This window comes from Epinephelus moara, chromosome 3 (genome assembly GCF_006386435.1).
Source record: "Epinephelus moara isolate mb chromosome 3, YSFRI_EMoa_1.0, whole genome shotgun sequence".
Classification (NCBI taxonomy): Eukaryota; Metazoa; Chordata; class Actinopteri; order Perciformes; family Serranidae; genus Epinephelus; species Epinephelus moara.
This window is the reverse complement of record NC_065508.1, coordinates 17,546,802-17,568,730: the sequence shown is the minus strand read 5'-3', so window position 1 is coordinate 17,568,730 and position 21,929 is coordinate 17,546,802. Positions and strand designations below refer to the sequence as shown.

General features: G+C 39.1%; 2 protein-coding genes across 2 annotated transcripts in view; one reads left to right on the top strand and one right to left on the bottom strand.

The window, feature by feature from the left end:
• Nucleotides 1-13,337: 13,337 nt before the first annotated feature.
• si:dkey-251i10.1 (uncharacterized protein LOC100038774 homolog) lies at nt 13,338-15,748 on the bottom strand. Its single transcript, XM_050041524.1, has 4 exons — nt 15,531-15,748; nt 14,181-14,667; nt 13,950-14,090; nt 13,338-13,772 (listed from the first exon to the last, which is right to left on the bottom strand). Exons 1-4 carry the CDS (start codon nt 15,639-15,641, stop codon nt 13,615-13,617), a joined length of 897 nt encoding a protein of 298 aa, XP_049897481.1. The 5' UTR covers nt 15,642-15,748; the 3' UTR covers nt 13,338-13,614.
• Nucleotides 15,749-19,118: 3,370 nt separating this feature from the next.
• Nucleotides 19,119-21,929, top strand: part of LOC126387728 (GDNF family receptor alpha-4-like) — a 28,339-nt gene continuing 25,528 nt past the window's right edge. Inside the window, exon 1 of the mRNA XM_050040361.1 lies at nt 19,119-19,554. Within this exon, the coding sequence (XP_049896318.1) occupies nt 19,500-19,554 (55 nt within the window). The 5' untranslated portion in view covers nt 19,119-19,499. The remainder of the gene's footprint in view (nt 19,555-21,929) is intronic.

The window sequence follows — 21,929 nt, the reverse complement described above, 5'->3', positions numbered from 1 at the left end:
GTTGATTGGAACAGTGTTAAAGAGGGAGGGATTTAATTTCAATCAAATTTGAATGGGAAATAAATGCCATCCTGATCCTAGAACCCCCGTATTACCTGTTCATTACTATTGCAAAGCTATTTCAGCAAGTGGGAGCTGAACGCATCACTCTTTGTGTGTTGGCTCTCCCTGAAGGCTCAAATGGCATGCAACGTTCTGAAAGGAAATACAGTCCCAAAGCAAAACAAGTAGCTCCATTAAAATCACACTGTTTCCTGATATATACCACAAGTTGCAGATGGACTTTCTAGACAATAGTATACATTCCTGATTTTTCTAAAAAAAAAAAAACCTAGACACAGCATGTACAGATTAGATTTGGAAGCTAGTGTGCGCAAGTTGTCATCCATGCATCACATCACGTAAGGCTCATTTATGATATTTGAATTGTTTTGTATTGCTTTTAATCGAAATAGGACACACACACACACACACACACACACAAACACACACACACACACACACACACACACACACACACACATGCAACTGCCTGCAACTGCAATCTGAAGGATTTGCTCATTTATGTGAGCAAAAACTTTCGTAGTTGTATTGTTAAAAGAATAACTAACTGCATACAGCGGTCTTGAAAAGACCTGCTGTGGATTCAAGGAAAAAAAACAACAAAGTGCTACTTTGCACATTTTCTTAAAATGCCTGTGCTTAATATTTAATCATTTTTCCTTAAATGAACTTCTATGATTTTCTTTTATTCAATTTCAAAGGAGAAAAAAACATTTTTTTAAATCTTGATAAGTGGACTGCATTATTTTCTTGCATATATGTTGCACTGCTTAAACCAATAAGTGCACTACTGTTAACAGAGATATTATAGTTTTAGAAAAGAGGATTTTTTTTTTTTTAAATCTAACATTTGGTTGTAGAGTTCACATGTAATAGAATAGCTTTGTTTCAATTTATTCATTAAGTAATTCAGCGGTTCTTGGCTTTTGTTATCGCTTGCAGTTACCTACAGTATATCCTCGTGCCGTGTTAATGCAAGCATTCTTTTTTTTTTATTTAAATATGTACCATTACGTGTGCTCATCTATGTTTTAACCTTTGAATTCATTCTTTTTATGGAGTCAGTTCCCTATAATAGTTAATCAATTGCATTTCTTTAGATACAGACAGAATTTTCCTACCAGAACATCCAAGCCAAACAACATTAACAGTGAAACAGCAACAGTAATAATAAACACAACTCCCGTCCAACTCTGTTGGCGGAGGTAATAATAATAACTATTATTATGTTATTAATAATAATAATACATTTATAATGTGTGTGTGTGTAACATAAATGATATGTGTGTCCTAGAACAACTTTGTGTGGGTTTAAAGGTGTGGGGAGGTGATGGAATGCAGCTTCTTTGATATCTGTCTGTCAGTCGTAGACGGTTGTGTCCCTTCCTTAGTGTTCGTATGTCTGTGAGTGTCTGTGTGGTATATAGCCTAATCAAACTGTTAATAAGTGGAATATCTGAACTGTAGGGCTTCCTTTGCAATATGCAGCGCAGGTACTATGAGAAGCAGCTCTCCAAACCTTTTGGGCGAATACGGCACCCGTAACATTTGTTCCGAGATTTAACGAAAGCCTGGGTCAAGTACTGTTGTACTTCATCGCACCCATTTGGAGAAGTTCTATCCAGCATTTTTTAAATTTCACATAATTGCTACTAGATTGCTGATCCCTGTGGAGTCAGCTGAAGTGAAGTCAAGTGATGAACATGTGAGACCTGGAGAGATATTCTGGTTTCTCCTCATCTTGAAAATATATATTATATTAACCACACATGAGAATATAGTGAGTCCTCAGTAAAAGTAGCACATTATTTAACATTTGATTGGGCCCGTCTCCTATGGTGTGCATATAAGCCTAAACTGTATGGTTCCTGTTTGTAGCTGTTGTTGCCAGGATGGCAATATTGCTGCATGCTAGTGCTATATTTGTCTCTACACAGCACGTGGAGGGTAATCTCATGCCTTAACAGACAATGCACTAAATAGAATATGTAAGCAACTGCCGAGATCTCTTTCCAACAGTACTGCCACATGTATGGCACACAGCTCATGGTGTTGGTGTTTGTTGTCTGTTCAGTACCAAGTTTAAACACTGCCAAACTAACATCGTCACTTCTTTGAAAGCGAAGGCAGAGACATTAAATTGAATTGTTTCAGTGTAACGTGTGTATTCAGTAACCTAGCATTCCTTCATGGCACCTAAATTTTACATATTTTGTGTAAACACATATATCAAATGCACTATTGACTGTAGCTAGATGAGTACAACCAGCTTTGTGGTATCATTGGTCTAAATAGTAGGTTAAGTAGCTCGATGTTGGTTTTTTGAAATATTTGATTTCAGAATTACACTATCAAACGTTTCTCTCTTTCTCTTTTCTTTTTCTTTTTCTTTTTTTTTTTGGAATAACAAAAGTAGCCAATCTCAACGTTATCCGGATGAGGGCTAATAACTCGTCCCATCGTCAGTTGACTTCTTGTATCATAAGGTGTTTGATAGCAGACCAGGCTTGGAAGGGGAAGAACCTTCTCTCCAGTGTGTCATAACGTGCTATAGCATACCCAGGCTTTTTAACCCCCCCCCCCCCCCTTCCCCGGCTCCTTCCCCTGTTGCATTAGCATCACACGCTCTTCACTGTCCATAGTTATATATTCCTTATACTGCTTCAGCTACTCGTGGTGGTGCTTAATTCTCTTTTCTCAGTGTTGCAGAAAAAGTTGGTTGAAAAATTGTTGAAAAGTTGCAACATTATCCAGAAAATAAGTCCTTATCTCAATCGTGCTTCTTCTAGTTGTTAGTTTGAAAAAAAAAAAAGAAAAAAGTCTAGACTTTCTGTTTGCAAAGTGTTCGCATATTTTCCAGAACAAAACATATTGAAAACGTAGATAATAGCCTTGAGCCTGCAGCTGTTTGTATTGTGTTTCAAATATATTACTGTTCATGTTTTGTTTATAGTGTAGAGACACAGGGTCTACAGTACGTTGTTGTCCTTCTTGCAGTATGTTTAATTCATCGTTATACTTCTTTATTTCAGACTTCCTCCTGCTTCTTTTGTTTCATTTTTTTATGGTGATCATAGTGGTGTTGTTTATACATACATAGCTTCATGCAGCTGGATAAAGGATAGTCAGTTATTGAGTCCTATTTCACAGTGTACTATATATGCTTATATGCTTTGCATTGAGATGAAAACAAGGAAATGGAAGATAGTAATGGTGAGGGGTCGCGTTGAGTAAAGGAACAGGTTCATTTTATTCTGATAAGCTTGCGTCTGTCTTCCTGTTCGTCTTTCAGTCTGTCTCCACACATTTTTAAGTCAGATCTTTTTTTATTTACGCTTGAATAAAGTCACAAACTTAAGAGTAGAATACAGAAAACACATGAAAACATTCAGATAATACTTAACTGCATCATTTTTTTGTTTTGTTTTTGGTCTTCTACAGTACACATAAGAGTGAAATAGATAACTTCTTACAAATATACTATATATATTTAAGTATCACCATCTCCACACAGATGAAGAATACATTTTCAGATAGTTTGATAAAGACATAATTGCAGCTAGAGTATACAGTACCTTGTGGGATATAGGGAATATGCCTATCAAGTGCCTATCAGTACATACAGCAACTATACAGAATATTCATAGTTTTTCTCTCCTACATTGCACAGATACAGTATATACACAATGGTCTATGAAAAATATACTATTTATACTATTACTGCTAAGACCTGGTGGTTGTGAGTACATCCTAAGAGAACCCTTTAAAATACCTGAAATGTTCTATTCATATACAGTAAAAGCTACATCTGCAAGTTTTATTTTTTATCCTACATTTATACAGTTTGGAGGATTCAAAGATATAAAATACAATCACATTTTAAATTAAATATATACAGATAGGTTGAGTGTTTTTTTTCTTTCACGTTGCTCCCTCTCATTGCTGTTTGGCATTTTATACATGCCATTTTTTGTTTCAGTTTTTTGCCATTTTGCAAACAAGCCATATACTGTACTGTATGTTTGTGGGGGGAGAGGGCAGTGGCACTTTGTGAACAGCAGAGGGAGCCACACGTCAACTGGAAGAGGTGAAGCTAACACTGCCTGACACAATGAACAAAAACCCAAGTGGAATATTTGGATTTTTTTTTAAATCTTTAGGTAAATATTGCCGTTATTCTAAAACAATAACATCTATAAGCGTGGCAGAAGTTACCTCCACTGACATTTACTGTAAGGCTGCAGGCTGTAGGAACTGGCAGCTGCTTTGATAGATTGTTTTTCTAAGTGTGTCCTTTGATGACAGGCTCTTCCACATGCACGCCAATGCCTGATCCCCACACAACGATCATTAAAGTTTTATCTTATCTGACAGCCTTGTTGTTTACGTGCAGCTTGAAATTGTAAAGGGCAAGCAACGAGCAACGTGAAACAAAAAGAAATTGGTCATTTAGATATTCACAACCAATGCAGTGCTTGGAGACGAAATGGGATTACAAATTGAAAGTTTTGGCAACAGAGAAAAAAAACCCCTGCAGAGCATTGAAAATGTCTTTAAGTGGTTAGTTTAACAACATGAAAACAAAAGTAAAAGAAAATATAGTAGAATAAAAATGAGAAATCAAGTTTCGGGACCGAGTGGCTGCGAGATAAAAGGTTCTGGGATGTCTTATTATTCTGTCCCCTGTGGACTAATTACCACAGTTTTCTCTGTAACCTTCTCCAGCCTAGTTACTGTGCCAAATTTAGGAGAAAAAAGGCACTTTTTTAAAATTGTCCCACTATTGTTAAATCAGATGTGAGGGACCGAGCGGACACAAAGAAAAACAAAAGAATCTTTTTGAATGAGAAATTTCTGCACGCTAAAAACACAATATACTACAACAAAGCATGCATCATGCCAAAAACAAGTGATTGCCTTTATTTTGAATCTTTAAATCCTCCATAATACATAGTTTTCAAGTAAATAGGAGAAAAGAGCTATGATTAACAAATGCACATTTTGAAGGCTTAGTTTCATAGACATGTAATGTTCAAACGAAGCATTAATAATATAGGCAATGTGATATAGCTAGTCCCTGTCATCCAGCCGTCACACTATGACGCACACAAACAGCATCTGTTCAGATTTTACTGTCACACATCCAGATTCTGTTTTCAGTTTGAGCTTCTCACACACACAGTGAAGCTGCCGCTCAGATTTTTAAAGTACGACACAGCTCAACTAAGCTATAACATCTACATTATATTCACTATGACGCTTTCTCCGAACATGCAGTTATTACACTATCCTGATGAGGTGTTTTAATAAATGCCATCATCGGGTAACTAACATCCATCAGTCCAAATCAAGCATGCAGTCCTGTCTGTCTACACAGCTTTTTGTTCCTGTTGGGGAGTACTTTGTTTTTTGATGGAGCGCAAGCTATATTTTGAGTGTCCCTCGATAACAGGCTTTCTGTGTCTTCTTTTTTATCACAATGATGAGGAGACTTAGGCGCCATTTAGCCTCTCAAGGCTAAACATTGAGCCTCTTTGTGTTCTCGCTCGCTGTAGTCTGTCCTTTGGCGTAGTCCAGCTCGTTTTTAAGTGTAAAAAGACATTCCTGTTCAAGTCCAGAACATTCCAACTTCTAGTCTGGCATTCATTTCCCACTTAACCAACCTGACATTAAGATTTTCCACCACTTAATGGTTTTTTACAGATCTGTTGGATATTCGGTCATGTCGTAGCAAACATTGCCCATTACATCAAAGTTTAGTAACAATTTCCCTCGAATAGATCAGTTTTTTAATCTCATCTCGCTGTCGAATCAAATGTTGCCACAAAGTCTCATAAGCTTTGAGCACAGCTTATGCTTGTGTGGGGCCGGTTTTATAGACAACATGCACTATGCTATCACTCTGTTTCTCTATGTAGTTTCATAGTGCAGAGACGTTCAATAAAAATAAAAATGGAAAAAAAAAAACAGCAAAAAGATGTTGGCCACTGTCTCAGCCAGCACGTAGTCTGCCATAAAGGACATGCAGACTTAGATTCAAACTTTTAGCACTGTAATGTTCCTAAAGAAGGCTGTCGGTGGTCATTTGTAAAGCGGGGCCATGCTAATCATTAGAAGTCAAATGACACAAAAAAAAAACTGTACTAGACAATGTTTGTTTTCATAAACCAAAGAAGGGTTAAAATAATTTATGGAGAAAATAACATTTCTTTTCTATGTGTGTGGGGGTTCCTAAACGATTGGGCTAGATTGCTACAGTTGTTTTTTTGTTTTTTTTTTCTTCTCATTGCCGGGTGCTTGTGAAAATGCATCTATGTTTTTATCACTTGATCAGTTGTTTATAGTTTTGTGGTTGTGTTCATTTGCCTATTGTAGACCAAAATAGAATTTTTTTATAAGAAATGCAACAAAACATAAAAATGAATCTGACACAGTAGCTGTGATGTAAACTATCGCATGTTAAAACATGTATAAGATTGTAAGTGTTGCATCGTTCCTAAAACACATTGGTTATGTCTTCTATACACACATCTAGCGAATCAGTGTAGACCTGTTCACCTTCACATTGGACTCTATCGATAATAGTTTTGTGATAGCAGTTTTCTTCAGATATTGGCGCTGTCTAATATTTCAAGGCTGTCCCTAAAATACTAATCCGACATTGTGACTTTGAGTACATTTAGCCATTTATACTTGAGACGGACCAAGATGTTAAGTTTGCACATATTTGTAGGTTGTTTATGAAGCCAAAAAAAAAAGAAAGAGAATAATGATCCTTTCAGTCTCAGCAATTCAAGTCAAATCCAGCTGAGGTGTTCTGATGATCTTTACGCAAATTATTACATGTTCACTGAGGGGAAAAAAAAGCATCAGAGCCAGCCATCACTTCACAATGAAAATAAATTAAAAAACCAAACACGTATTTAAATATCACAACGTGGTCCAAATATTTATGAAAGTGATTACATATATTTTTGTAACAACACATCACCTGCGAGAATGTAAACCATTAGGCTTAAATTTGACGATATTTTATTACTGTGAGGTCGAATTCAAGGTGAATCTGCTGTATATTTTTCATCCTGTGTGTTCAAAATAGGAAATTTAATTACTGTAATTCGGGCGATGTTTTGTACCAGAATTTCTCACACATTGGCATTACAAATCAGAATTGAAAATGAAATGTGCCCTGATAAAAGCAGCTTAGGTTGTTTTGTTTTGTTTTGTTCATCTGGCTTTCAGGCTTTTTGCTGCCATATCTTGTATGTAGATGCTTTTTGTAAACATGCACTTGAGTTGAACTATGAGATGTGCTTATAAATATGTGTATATTTTGTTAGGCTTCCTTTTGCCTACGTTAGCTTGATATTTTATTATTTCCCTAAACGAAAAAAAAAAGAAAAAAAAAAAGACTTCTCCTATATAGTTATGAACTTGGCAGAAGTGGAGCTGTTGTAGTAAAGGTAGTTAACATCACAACTAAGCAACCCTGAAATATATGCTGCAGTAATGTGTTTTCAGTTTGTTTTTGATAATTTATGCTCCAAGTTGGTTTGTATTTTATTATTATTGTTATGAAACAAGCTTGTTTGAAATGTATTTGACTGCTGTTTTGAAAGAGGGGATACACTTTGTTTGTTTTTTTTTAAATGTTATGTGCAAGGACGTTTTTATAATATGATTTGTCAAACACTGGACTGGAGTGAGTTTTCCAACATTTCCAAGTTGAGAGATGTATTTGACAGACATAACTGCACAGACGACACCCGTTAGCACAGATGCGAGCTGACAGACAAAGCACATCCTCCCAGCTGTACAGGGGAGGGTGACGAACATGGCCGCCATCCTCCCGTTCAAAATCGGAGTCATTTAGATGTAAGAAGTTATGACATTTCCTTTGTGCTGGTTAATTGCATTCATTGGGTGATGGGTTATATGTGATAGGAAGTATTTATTAGGGTTTTTCCTTCCAAATTGCTGCACGGCATCTACTGGTAACAGGTTTTTGTGTTCTTTAAAAGAAAGAGCAGCTCTCTTAAACATTCAGAAGAAGGCGTAAAGGGATACCACTTGACAGCTATCCAGTTATCAGAATCACTTGGTATGTTCTTGCTATGGTAGAGCAGATATGACAGTCTCATCAACCCAACCACCACTTCTCAAACCAGAAAAGAGATTTGCACTAGACTTATTTTGGTCTTCTTCCATCAAAAGCAATATAATTCACTCAACACATTTTTGAACCATAGTTGTCGCCCATGCTGAGTAAATGGTGATATTTGACAAGTTTTGATTTGTTTTTTATTCAAAGGTACAGAAATTGGTCGCTTTTCTAAATGCACTTCCACATATTGTTGTTTGTAGCAGGGTTTTTTTGTTTTTGTTTTTGTTTATACCCGGCAGTACCCCAGAGTATTAGTGTCCAGATTTGAGGGGCATTAAAACTGTTGTTTCCTCCTGTGATTGTTTTGGACAAATCAAGCAGCTTTGAAAGTGAGAGACGGGGATGTATGAGGGAAGGAATCATTTCGCGTGAGTCAAAATGTCGATTGTCTTCATCACACAGCTGATGACACATTTGCAGACAAACACTGAGATACCAAAAGTTAAACCCAGCTGTCCACTGTCGTGCACAACTTTCCCTTAAAAACACTCGTCTTCTCTGCATATTTGGTCACTTTGAGTGCTTTTTATTTCTGGGATGTTTAAAAAGAATGCTTTAAAGTGATTATTAGAGGAAAAAGAAAATTCCAAATGCACCTTTTTTGTCTATAAACACAGCATCATTGGCTACGTGTGTAGAGAATCTGTGTCCACCAAAATGTATCATATGTCATCCTTTTTCAACGAGGTCACTCACAGCAGCAGTAAAATTATCGACCTTGACATCATTATTTTGTTGATGGATAAGTGTAAATTTTTGGATAATTCACAAACAGCAAAACTTCACCATTTTATCTGGATGTAGTAGCTTTCCTGTTTTCACCGCTTTGTGGTGTTGTTGAAAGATGTTGCGGTTTGTCTAAATATGTTGCGTGTTAGAGGAAGCATAAGTATGTGCCTTCTTGTAATCTCCTTGGTGAGCTTGTTATTATTGAGAAGCTGAAGCCAGCCAATTGTGTTTGCACTAAAACCAAATTGCTTTTGTGATGTAGACTATTTAAGCAAGCTTGTTGCGTCACTTTAACCGTACAGTATGCATGAGAGTGAAATTGGTAAGTCTAGGGCTAGAGCTCTCATCTGTTGACCTGTAAACCAGTGCAGCTTAGAGGATCTTGTGAATATATCTTGGCTTAGTTTCGCATTCAGTTTCCAATTCCATCTCCTTACTCATCGAGTTTGTCACAGTTTCAACAGTTAAAAAAAAAGCAAAACAAAAATAGGAAAAAAAAAAAAATCAAATAACACATACCATGAATACAATACAGCTTTTACTTTCACATGCCACAGTTAGAGAGTTACACAACTGCAGTAGAGATATCCATTTCTCTGAATCCATGGGAATGCATGAGTATACGAGGTCGCCTCAAGACTATTGGTCAAATTGATTTAGGTTGTTTTTTGAAAACTTGTATTTATTACATATTTTGTCGACATCTAAGAAAGGCCTACATGCTTTGAGTCTTACAAATGCACCTTATTCATGTCAGTCCATGTGGGGAAAAAAAAAAGGCTGGCAATGTAATATCTCTGATTTAGCACCTTACTACACAGCATGTTTTCACTTTATGCCAGTTTAGCTATTCTTCCATATGTATGATTTCAAAAATAAAAATCTCATATTTTGTGAAATTGTTTCATGGGATGTGCCAAAGTTTGGAGGCGATCTCCCAAGTGTTTATGCTTATCATTTTCTTTTCCTCCTCCTTCAGTTATAGCAATGGTATGTCGAAACTTTCCTATAACAGTGTGTGGAATCAATTTATCTCAGCAAACAGTATCATTACTTGCCATTTTACAATAAGCCCTGTATTTCACATATATTTACCAGTGATGTGTATTTGTTATTATAAAGAAAATAGCCGTAAAAGCTTCATTATGTTACATAATATTGTGACTTTTTTCGAAAAACTGTGAAGACTTATCTTGCATATACTTTATACAGAAGTATTAAGCCTTAATACAAAAGACTAAAAAAAGTGTGGAAGAATAAACTGATTGTTGCTAAGTAAGGATGATTTTTGTAAATGTTACCAGCACTTTTTTTGTAATTTTCACTCTCTGAGGTATTGTACAAGTTCAAGCTGTTTGTGAAGTTTGATTATGAAGGAATAAAAACTAGTACTTTCCTGTACTTCACAGAAAGTCTTGTTGCTGTTTTATTTTCTCGGCACTTCCTCCTGGCGCTTTTTTTTCTCCTCGTGAACACGCTGGCCAGAAATATATATGCAAAAACAAGTGTTTTAAAAGGGCAAAAGTTTGTGCGATACGGCTTCCACACATGACCTTTCACATGACTGCACTGCCAAGAAACTACAAACTGAATCCATTAATTTACATAGATAGATAGATAGATAGATAGATAGATAGACTGATTGATAATCAAATGAACGAGCTGCATTAGCTAAAATTAAGCCCATAGATAATATTAGCCTGCTGGTGTGTTGATTCCAAAATACAGTTGGAAGTGACAACAACAGGCTGGACCGTATCCCAGAATGCACTGGGCAGAAGGCAGGAAACACCCTAGACAAGCTGCCAGTCCATTACAAATCTAACAATGACTAATAAACAATCGCAGTCACACTTCGCTTCACACCTACAGGCAATTCAAGAGTGCAGTCCACTTCAATCACAAGTGTTTGGACTGTGGGAGGAAACTGACGCAGCCAACGTGTAAACTCTGCACAGAAAAGATTTTTTTTCCAGGAACCAAAGAGCCTGGGTTTGTCCTGCTGTGAGGTGTCCGTCTTAACCTGTGAGCTGCTGCACAACACTACACACAGTATACGTGCGTAGCCCATAAGTAATTCTTTACACTGATTAGCCTGCTGCATGTGGAGTCTTTTCTACCAGTCAATATTAGCTCTTACTGATTGAGAGTGTGTGCCACGAGATTAACCAGCCCCTGAGTGTTTAACTGTACTCTTACTCCTACAAATAAAAAAATTATAATCTCCATCACGACAAAAAGACATCAAATAATAATGTACTTCAATAAAACCCATTATGCATATTGATCCAAGTCTAACTGTTTTCTGATGACAGTGGTGTGATATAAATAATCAAGGCTAAATTAATATCCTTCACTGCTGTCAGGACTTGGCATTGTCATTTTTAATATTAAATTGTTTGTGTTAATGTTACAGTTATGGCTCCTCATACTTAGGTTGTAAACACATCAGAGAACAAGGGAGACAGTGAGCTGATAAAGAAGATGTATTGTACTCTAATACTGAAGTCAGGTTGTGTCGTATTATTTGTTTGGAAGATTTATTTAGTGCAATAAATTATAAATGTTTATGAATTCAGAGTGAGCCTCCCTGAGGAAAACAATGGCTTTTTATTTTCTGATTATTCATTTTACTCCAGATTATTTCATTTTTCTTAGCTTTTATGTCCATCTATATTATGGCTACAATGGCACTGTCAACATAGATGAAAAATACATGGCAGCCTAATTAACTTAATGATTTGTGATTTGAAAACAAATATATTAACATATTTATTTGTATGTGAACTTAATCACTGTGTTTGAACCTGGTTATTAATTGGGAGCATACTGCTAAATATATGCTCTTTGAGTAATGTCTGAAAGTTTGAGGTAAGAAGACATTATCAACTGCTTTATGGCCACTTTAATAACCACACTGTGTGTTTGCTTATTCATACATGCACGTGAGTGCTCTTCCTTAATGTTGTGATGATACATTGCTTTATATTGGTGTGCTATTGTGCACATTTTAGGCTGCAGACAGCACTTTATAGCCTATCAAAAATTACAGACGAATGCAGCACACCAACATCTCTATCATTCATACAGGACGCAGTACTCACAGTATTTAAATGTATTATGCTGCATTACTGCGTCCGGCCTCATACACTTAGGACACGTTGTCGCTTAATACTTGGTCACCATGTCCTGTCAAATCAGCTGTGGACACTCCTCTTTGAGAAACACAAGAACGCGCAAAGGCTACGGGAACGTGGATGGCTCATACTTGCTTGCCACGGGCGCCCCCTGCTGACAATCTTCGATATCTCAGGCCTAGTAGTATTTAAGCCTGGAGAAACACACCTTGAAACTTGCGTCCTTAAGGTGGTGGCATGATCCCAAAAATGTTTCACGGACGTTGTCTTCTCCTTCATCCACATTTTGGGAAAGAACAGTCTCTTACTGGACTACAAACTGTTTTGTGAGAAGAAATGTATCTGCTGTGTTCCTGTGATGCAGAGGCTGTTTGTGTAACATCAGATAACATCTCATTATGGTACAAAGTACATATATTTAATATTGTTCTTCAAAGATTGGCTTGATTGTTATATAACTGGCTGAAGGTATGACTAGTAAAGGAAGTATTTATGTTGCCAAACCTTTAGGAGTCACTGCCATAGGTCACACCTTGAAACCTTATTAGTTTCAACATGTTTGAAGTCAGCCAAGGACACCCAGCTAAGTTCATTCATGCACTGTGGTGGGTTCATACACAGCGTTTACTACTCATAATGACTGCTGTCAAAATAGATTACCATGCACAGCATGTAGATGTTCAGTTATTCTGTGTTGCAGGGCCGGTTTATTTCAATCTTACAAGGTCCAGGCCCACTTTTAAACAAGACCGAGATTTCAGGGCAGTATTCATTTGCATACTCTGATGTTTAGGCAACATGATGCACAGGCTATTTATAATGTTCCTGAGTGCAGTTAAAATATACATTACTTTAATAATGAATCCCTCCCTAGATTTAGTCTATAGCTCCCTGCTGTCTGCAATGAGTAACTGCACTCCTGAAAGTCATTTAGATGATGTGAAAGGCATCATAGAAACAACCAAAATCTCAACAGGTCAGCAACTAATCACAGCAAAACTAACAAGCATTAAGTACATCGTCTGACTATCAGTAGCCTGTGGAGCGCTTATCAAAGGAGCCAACGCTCAGGTGTTCTACTCTACAATCCCTGTAGTGACCACGGTCAAACCAGGAAGGCTCAGGAGGAGATAAGCATGAGTAAATATAGCAGTTGGGTGTAATCCACTTCGTGCATTTCATTATCCAGTTGAGTGCTCATCTCATGCAGTAGAGACAGTGGAGGAGACAGTTGACATCAATGGTTTTAGTTTGTTCCCCAGAATAAATTTATTCAAGTTGGGACCATACAAACCTAGTGAATGACAGGAGGAGGTATCAGATTTCTTTAACAGGAATGACATTGGTAAAGAGGATGTGGAACGTTTAAAATCATAAAGATGCACAACGTACAGCCATCGCCCACAGCTAGGGGTGAGACACTATAGTTTGTTCCCATAAATAAGGCAGAATGCAGAGTCCATAGAAATGGAGAGTTATTACATTTAGCCAAATTGGACAGTGATGTGACAGTATGACGAATTACATAACTTTCTTCAGCTCATCGTACAACACCAGCACGAAGGCGCCACCCATGCCTCTGAGCACATTGGACCAGGCTCCCTTGAAGAAAGCCTTGCCTCCCTCATCACGTGCGATCTTGCGCCAGCAGTCAATGGTCCCACTGTACATGATGTCGGCTGAGAGGGAAAGAAAAGAGCAGAGGTTTAATAATATGACATGGCATCAAAACAAAAAAAACTGTGCCTGCAGTGCATTTAGTCCATTAACCATGTATTTAAGCAACTGTTCACAACAGTAATGTAATAACATTAGGATATATGTGCACAATTTTTAATTAATACAAATAAGCTCACCTCCTTTGCGTCCGGACTGCATCATCATACGTCTACGGACAGTGTCGAAGGGGTATGAGGTCAGGCCAGCAACAGCTGTCACAGTCTGTGCAATCATCCAGCTCACCAGGATGTGGGTGTTCTTGGGGTCTGGAAGCATACCTGTAAAGAGAGAAAAAAAAGTTACAGCTCTAGAAGATGGAGCCCATCTCCTTAATGGTTTAAGTGTATGTCAATGTAACATCAACGTACCCTTAGCTGTGTCATAGATGCCAAAGTATGCAGCCCTGTAGATAATGATGCCCTGCACTGACACATTGAAACCCTGGTACAGCCCCCTGATGCCATCAGACTTGGTGATCTTCACCAGGCAGTTTCCCAGACCGGAGAACTCTCTTTCGGCTCCAGCCTTTCCCACATCAGCGGCCAGACGGGTACGGGCGAAGTCGAGGGGGTACACGAAGCAGAGAGAGGTGGCTCCGGCGGCGCCACCAGAGGCCAGGTTACCGGCGAAGTACCTCCAGAACTGGGTGCGCTTGTCGACGCCATCAAGGAAGATCTTCTTGTACTTGTCCTTGAAGGCGAAGTTGAGGGCCTGGGTGGGGAAATATCTGATGACATTGGCAAGGTTACCTCTCCAGAAGGAAAGGAACCCCTGCTCCTTGGGGATACGGACAACGCAGTCTATGATACCCTTGTAATGCTTATCTGCCGTGATCTGCTTACTGGCATGCTGGACCTGAAAGAATGAAGAGAGAAAGAAAGACCAGTTAGGACTAAATAAGGGAAGCTAATTAACTGTTGAGCATGTGTCAATCACAAGGTCTCCTTGTTGTGACCTTGGTGCACGGTACACCTGTAAAAGTTGCTACAACGTCTAAATGAAAGTGCCATTTAACAGCAGTGATAACCAGCAATCCAATGATTGCGGCTGCTACAGTGAGTCTTGATCCATCACACATTCTTTAATTAGAATCAAAACGTCGTCCAATATTAACAAAACATAGTGGCACGACCAGGGGTCGGTGTAGGAATAGTTAAATACAATGTCGTTGCGCAAGTTTAACAGAAAATGGTGTAAAACTAGTTGACCCGGCTGTGAATGACTACCGCTGGGCCTCACTGCAGCCATCTCGCCAAACGCTAGCTAACACCCAGAGAAAATAGCCACCAGAGAGATTTCACTGTCAATTAAAGCTAAAATGTAACAGCCATGTCGTCTTCTTTCAATCGCCTATGAAATGGTAGGGTTGTTAATAAAGGGAATTTGCTGCAGTCTAATTGTACACAATGTCCCATTATCACTACAAGCGTTTGTCCTTTGTTAGCTACGCCGGCTAAGGTTAACGTGTGAAGCTAACGCTAGCAGCCGGGCTCGTGTAGGTCATTTCCCATCCCATGATGACCTTAAATCCTTGAACTCGTCAATCTGAAGACTTTCGTTAATTCTGTATTACCACGTTACTGAGCTATGTTTAAGTCTGAGTCTGGGGATAGGTGACAACAACCGGCGTTCATAAGTGGTTAACTTTATCCAACGGCAGTTAGCAAGAACACACAGAAGCTAGCCGGCTAACGTTAGGGAGCCTTCCGGAGTTTTACCTGAAGGAGAAGCTTCACTCTCTCGATTGGGGCGACGGCTGTTTTAGAGATGGCCGCGGAGATGCCACCAGCCAGGAAATCCTTAGCGAATGAAACTGCCTGCTCATTCATGTTGCGATGTTCTTGATGTGTCTTTCAGGTAACCAGTACACTCGATATATCCCCACTGCCCTCTACGGCTGATGGCCTAAACCGACGAAATGGCCGATTGTGTAGCCGCGTTGCGGATTTATTCGACACAGTGGCTCGCGATAGAACACGAGAACTGTGATTGAGGATATTGGCCAATCCGTCAACGTCACGCGGCTCTCTGCCAATTAAACTGTCCAGAGAGTAATGTCGTCACGTCTCGTAAATTTCTCTGCCCTCGGCGAGTAAATCCTGATATTACAAAATACATGAAGTAACTAAATTTAGCTGGAAAAGCTAATGAGTTACTACGTGGACTTGTTCTTATTTGGCTTTCTGCTCACGGTCACGCCCACAGACCAATGAAAACAGAGGCCTGGACTTTGCACAGAGCAAAGTCACAGGGTCGTACAGGGCTTTCAAGGACTTCACTGAGACATATAGGGCCTATATCATAGCCTAATTACTAACATGTTATCTTATATTAGGCTGCCCTCACTCAATGTGGCCACTATTAGATAAATTAAATTATACTGCATGGTTGCTTTTCAGTGACGTGTATTTCTCTGAATTAACATGTTTATATAACATAGCATATTAACTATTCACAGGTTTGCTGTCCCAGCTGCTTGGACGTTGTTCAAGTTACACCTGAGTACATTTTGTGCTGCCCAAACCCTAGATTTGAGTCAGTGTTAGTTTAATTTAATGTTTGATTTCTGATTCAGAAATGCTTTAAAGTAACGTACTGTCAGGTGTCTGCACCTGCTCTGCTGACTCCACATGAGCTCACCTGTTGACATGCAAGGTACTGGAGGTTTTAGGCAAAAGCTGGTTTGTTTTATTGGGTGTCACGGAGGGCGACAAGTGCTGCATAATACTCAATATTTCAAAATAAAAGTCACATTCTGTGTGACTTTTCTTTGCTGTTTCAGCTGCTTGGACGTTTTTCAAGTCATACTTGAGTATATTTTGTGCTGCAACCTCTAGGTTTTAGTCTGTCAGTTTAATTTAGTGTTTGATTTATTTTTAAGAAATGTTCTTGAGTGTCTGCACCTGCTCTTTTGGCCCCACATGAGCTCCCCTGTTGACATTCAAGATGTTAGAGGTGTCTGGCAAAAGCTGGTTTGTTTTACTGGGTCACAGAGGGCGACAAGTGCTGCATAACACTTGAACTTTCAAAATAAAAGTCACATTCATTCAGTTTGTTTAGGATTGATCAAAGTTGTGCACTAGAGGGCGGCAAGAGACTTGATGTCTGTCTCTTTATGTAGCTGATGGACATAACCTGAAGACCTACTGCATGCAGAGGGACATATGTTACAGATAAGCTTAAGAAAGATCCTAGAGTAACATTAATTGAATGTATTTATAATAATAAAAAAGAAAGGAATGATGGACTATTTTAAAGTGACAAATAGTGACTATTTAAAAGAGTATAGTATTTATTTTTTCTGTCTATCTATCTATCTATCTATCTATCTATCTATCTATCTATCTATCTACTAGGCCTATGTGCTATTTCCATGACCCACAAGGCCAGTCAGGCTTGACATATGGCTGACTTCCTGTTGCACTCAAGGTCTCAGTGTCGTGACAATATGCTCTGTGGGATCATGTGTTCCTGTGGCAGTTTAAAACCTACTTACCTTTTATGTCAAGCTTCACCAAACAACTGAACTGGAAACCAAATATGTTACTCATTAAATGCCAGCTGTTGAATATATGTACCGGTAGTTGTCCTCAGGGCCTTGTTTATAGTTTATTACACCAACCCGTGTTTAGTGTGACCACATAAACCTCAGATAAGACTGTTGTGATTAAAACACTGGCTGAACAGTAAACACCTTTATCTCACAGTAATAAGCCGATGCTCACATTATTGGATATTTGATTCTGTGTAACTTACTGTAACCTCTGCTTGTCTTATCTAATGCACAGGGTTGACCACATGGAGGAGCTGCTGTGATGCCATGCAGTCAGCGTCAAGCCTCCTCTGAGGAATCCTGCCATACACCAACTACTGAAAAGAATATTCAACTCACTCATTCTGTAATGTTTTGTTTTAGCAAAAGCAGATACTTTAGTTTGAGTGCGATGAAGTGCTACCATGGTTACTGTTGATATTAGTGCCTTATTACGTGCCTGGCTTTGTTGTTCTCTTGGTTGGCTGTGCATTTTAATGATAGTCTCTGTCCACTTGTATTTCTTACTGCCACTTGAGCATCCAGCTGAACAGGAGGTGTAAAGTGTAAATTAATCCACTAATCCTCTGCCGTCTTTTAATTACAGGGAGGGCAACAGGTCAATGGCAAGCACTTTTTGCACAATTGCAAAAATAAATTGCGGTTTTGTTTTCATTCAGTGAGAGGAAGTGGTGGATTTATTTAATCGCATTTTGAGTGCAGTATTTTTTACTTTAAACTGAGCGATTTCATAAAAAATGCTTCAAAAAACATCTATAAATAACTTCAAAGTGAAAAGTCATTGCTGAGTGACTCTTATGAAAAGTAGATATGATCTGTAATCAGTCTGATTTGTTTCTTAACCAAAACCTTCAGATGTTGAAAGCATATGTTGAAAGCTGCTGTGTGATCAAACTAAATGTAGCTTTGTGTTTGCACCCTTGTAGGGAATAATATAGAGTATGGAAGCCTTACAGTATCTGTACATGCACAGACACAAACTGCACAATGACACAGTTTGTTTGGATAAACAAAAGAAACAAAAGGATTCCTGTGTGTTACAGGTGAGTACACAACTGCCTGTCATCCCCTCTGAATAAACCCTTTCCACCCACAGGTCAGCTGCAGCAGTGGAACAAGTACAGATTTCACAGTCCCAGTCCTGCTGTAAGCTGATAGGAGTGAAAAAGGCTGTGGGGATGCAGACTGGTCTCAAGGCCGGGGAGGGAACATATTTAATTTAACATTTAAGCTCACCTCAGCTACACATAAAGGCACCTGTGGGGGGGGAAACGAGCCAATATTTATAACCAAATACATGGTCCAATGAGATAGATCCAAATGTAAACAGACAGGCTGCTTTCTCAGCTCATAATGCAGCTCAGTTTGGGTACAAAACCCATTTTAATAAGTTCAGTGTGAAGGTCAAAGCCATTACTGTTCATTGAAAGGAGATTTGCTTTGAACACAGGCAGCCTTTAAAACCATTAAAGCACAATAAAACAAAAACAGCTCGGTTAATTAAGCGGATTAGTGAGTGATAATTCCGTTGCTATGCTACAAATGTTTAACCTCCCTGAACATAATTGACTTTTTAATAGTATACACCTTGTGTTGTCCATCATGTTGATGCCTGAACTAATGGCTGCAACAGCCCAGCTGTTCTCCCACAGGAAACATTTTAACACCCCATGGGCATATTCAGTCTTTTCAGGGGCCAATCACATTGCGGCTCCAACAGAGATGCGCCATCCAGTCTAAGCGCACTGATCTCAACTCTGGCTGGACAACTGTGGAGCTGCGACGCAACCACGCGCAACTCCAAATGCGACACAACTCGCACTCGGAGGCTGTGGTCTGACTGGGACTGACTGCTGACCAGCTGCGGAGAAACTTTTTGGATATTTCTTTGAGATTTAGAGATCAATAAAAGTGGGATCCGCCAAATAAATGGGACAACAAAAATCGCGAGAACTTGAATCGCTCCAGTTGCGCGCACGGTTCAGTGTTTAGCCAACTTTGCGCGGCAGCCCATCCGATCTGCCTCAGTCCGTGCGGGCGCAGCAGCAGCAGAGGAGGAGGCTGGATGTGGCAGGAGACGGGTCACTGAGCTGCAGCGAGCCGGGTGCGAGTTTCCCCAGTCCCCAACTCTCCAATGTCACCGGACAGGATGCTGATCATTGGACTTCTGCTCAATGTCTTCTCTCATGGTAAACAGCACGTTTCTTATTTCTAACAGCTGCTATGTGTGTGTGCCACCGTGGAGACTGTGTCATTTATTTAGTCTGGGGAGTCTGGTGGGGATCTGTTGTTTGGGGCTCAGTGTGTGTGCTCCCCTTTGCAAGATAGGCTATATTGTCTTCCAGAACTTGACCACTAATGCACGCATATAATCCAGTTTTATTTTTCCATGCATGTCTAGTAAATAACAACAATTACAGACTGTAAGGAAGCCCCCAGCCCAGAAGCACAGGAGAGCGCTGGATTTCAGTTTGTATTGCTGGAGATAGCATTTCAGTATTATCTAAATTCACCAAATAACTCAATCATAAAGTAGCAACTTTTGTAAATATATAGCTCAGCCTATATATTCTGATAAAAGACAGCTGGCTTGATATTGCAAAAGCAAAAAGGGGAACGACTGGGTGTCTAAGCATGAGACAGAGATTTACTATTCCAGGTTTGAGTGAAACTTTTGACCCTCAAAAAACCATTAAGGAGGTCCATAAAATCAGGTCCCTGTTCAGTGTAGCAGCAGCAGCAGCCTTAGATTTCTACATCTGGATGACATCATGGGTTCAGGTCTGTTATTTCTGCCTTGGACTTGCTCCAAAAGGAGCTGTTCATCTTCCTAAATATTGATTGGAATGTCCCAGATCATGGAAATTTCACACATGAATTGTTACATTAAATAATGTTCTCCTTTACGTAAAAGCATTTCGGCTGGCACGTCTGTAAATCATTGACATTATACATTAGTTGTGCATTAGAAGTTGATATATTGATGGAGGATTAAATATGAAAGCCAAACCTTCATAGTGGACCAGTTTGTAGTTTCACTGATTTATAGGTTTTTTCTTTGCTGGTGTACAAATAGGCAAAAGATTGTGATATTTTACATTACAGATTAATTTTAATTCCTCTGTTACAGCACACTCACACACACACACACATACATACACACACACACACACACACAAACTCCTGCAAAATGAGTTATGGTCATTAAAGTCAATAATGTGACTGTGGCTGGATAAGAAATCTCACAGTGGGGCATAAAACTTGTTGTTCTGGGGTTATTAATATTGATTTATGTTATTTCTTTCATGTGGTTATCTACAGGTCATGCATGTTGATGAGCTGTTAACATATGAAATAGTCTTCAAACGAAACACAACATCTCCCCTGTGGTCTTCACGGCAGAAATACAATGCAAATACAGTAATTGCTGGGATTATTCCAGTAGTACAGGAGGTGCGGGCTTCACTGCGTTCAGGGAAATTCAGATAGTGTCAGGTGCAGCTGCCCATTAGAGATTAGTATCATGAAGTGATGAATGCTTTCTTGTGAATGTCAAGCCTCTCAGGCACCCAGTTTATCATCCGGTGTGTCAAACCCACCTGCCAGGCACTTGGGTGGAATCGCACCAAGAAAAGCAGTTGCTTTCAAGCGCTGTTTAATTGAGATCTGACTCATTACAGGTGCAAATTAAACCTGATGCTGAATTCTGCCATTATACCTGATTGCAATATTGGGATTTGAATTTTGTTTAATTGACGTCATTAAAGAAAGGTGAAATTTGAGCTGCACTCCCCAGACTTTAATCTAGTAAATCTGTTTTAAAGCTGCTTTGTTCCTACGCAGCAGTTTTGGTTAGTGTAATGGATTTTCCCTCGGTATCGTATAAATAGCTCCTCTGAACTGTATTCTGTTTCATTCAATGTTATTTTTACCTTGTAATATGCCTGGCCATGTGCAACTCTGTGACCTAAACAATGGCAGAGGGAACTTTAGAGGTAGACAACAGCCTTCCCGAAATGTCCGTCACCACTGACGCTCCACAGAGCTCAGGGCCAACCAGCGCTGTCATTAATGTGTCTTCACAGGATTGCAGAGAGGAGAATTGCACCTGCTTGTATAGATTACAGATTTTCAGGCTCCCCTGTGAACAAAAACACAATCACACATCTGGGACATGACTTTAAACTGTGGAACTGAGAAAACAAAGGAAGGATCCTGTGTGTGGAATATATTTCTTTATAATTTATGTACTGTTATTTCTTATGTGTCACTGATTTGACCTAATACTCAAATGACATACTCTGTACTGGCTATGTTTATTGACTGCATACGTTGTTGCATTCATCCGTGTCTTATTCCAAATTGATAACAGTGGAATGGCAATGCATGTCACAAATAATGCATGAGATTACTTTGACTGTGGCCGTGCACCTTTGTCAGATAAATCAATGGAAAGGCGGTTAGTGTTGAATGACATTAAACCCGACTTTGACCCTTTGCTGCCAGGCCTCTGTAGATTATAAAGTCCCAGTGCAGACTGCAACTGGTGATTGAGTGCTGCTAT

Excerpts from the sequence above, each read along its gene's own strand:
- si:dkey-251i10.1 (XM_050041524.1), bottom strand. The coding sequence starts at position 15,641 with ATGAATGAGCAGGCAGTTTCATTCGCTAAGGATTTCCTGGCTGGTGGC. Across the intron at positions 14,668-15,530 it reads GAGTGAAGCTTCTCCTTCAG|GTCCAGCATGCCAGTAAGCA; the intron begins GTAAAACTCCGG and ends TCATTCTTTCAG. Across the intron at positions 13,773-13,949 it reads GCAGTCCGGACGCAAAGGAG|CCGACATCATGTACAGTGGG; the intron begins GTGAGCTTATTT and ends TTTCCCTCTCAG.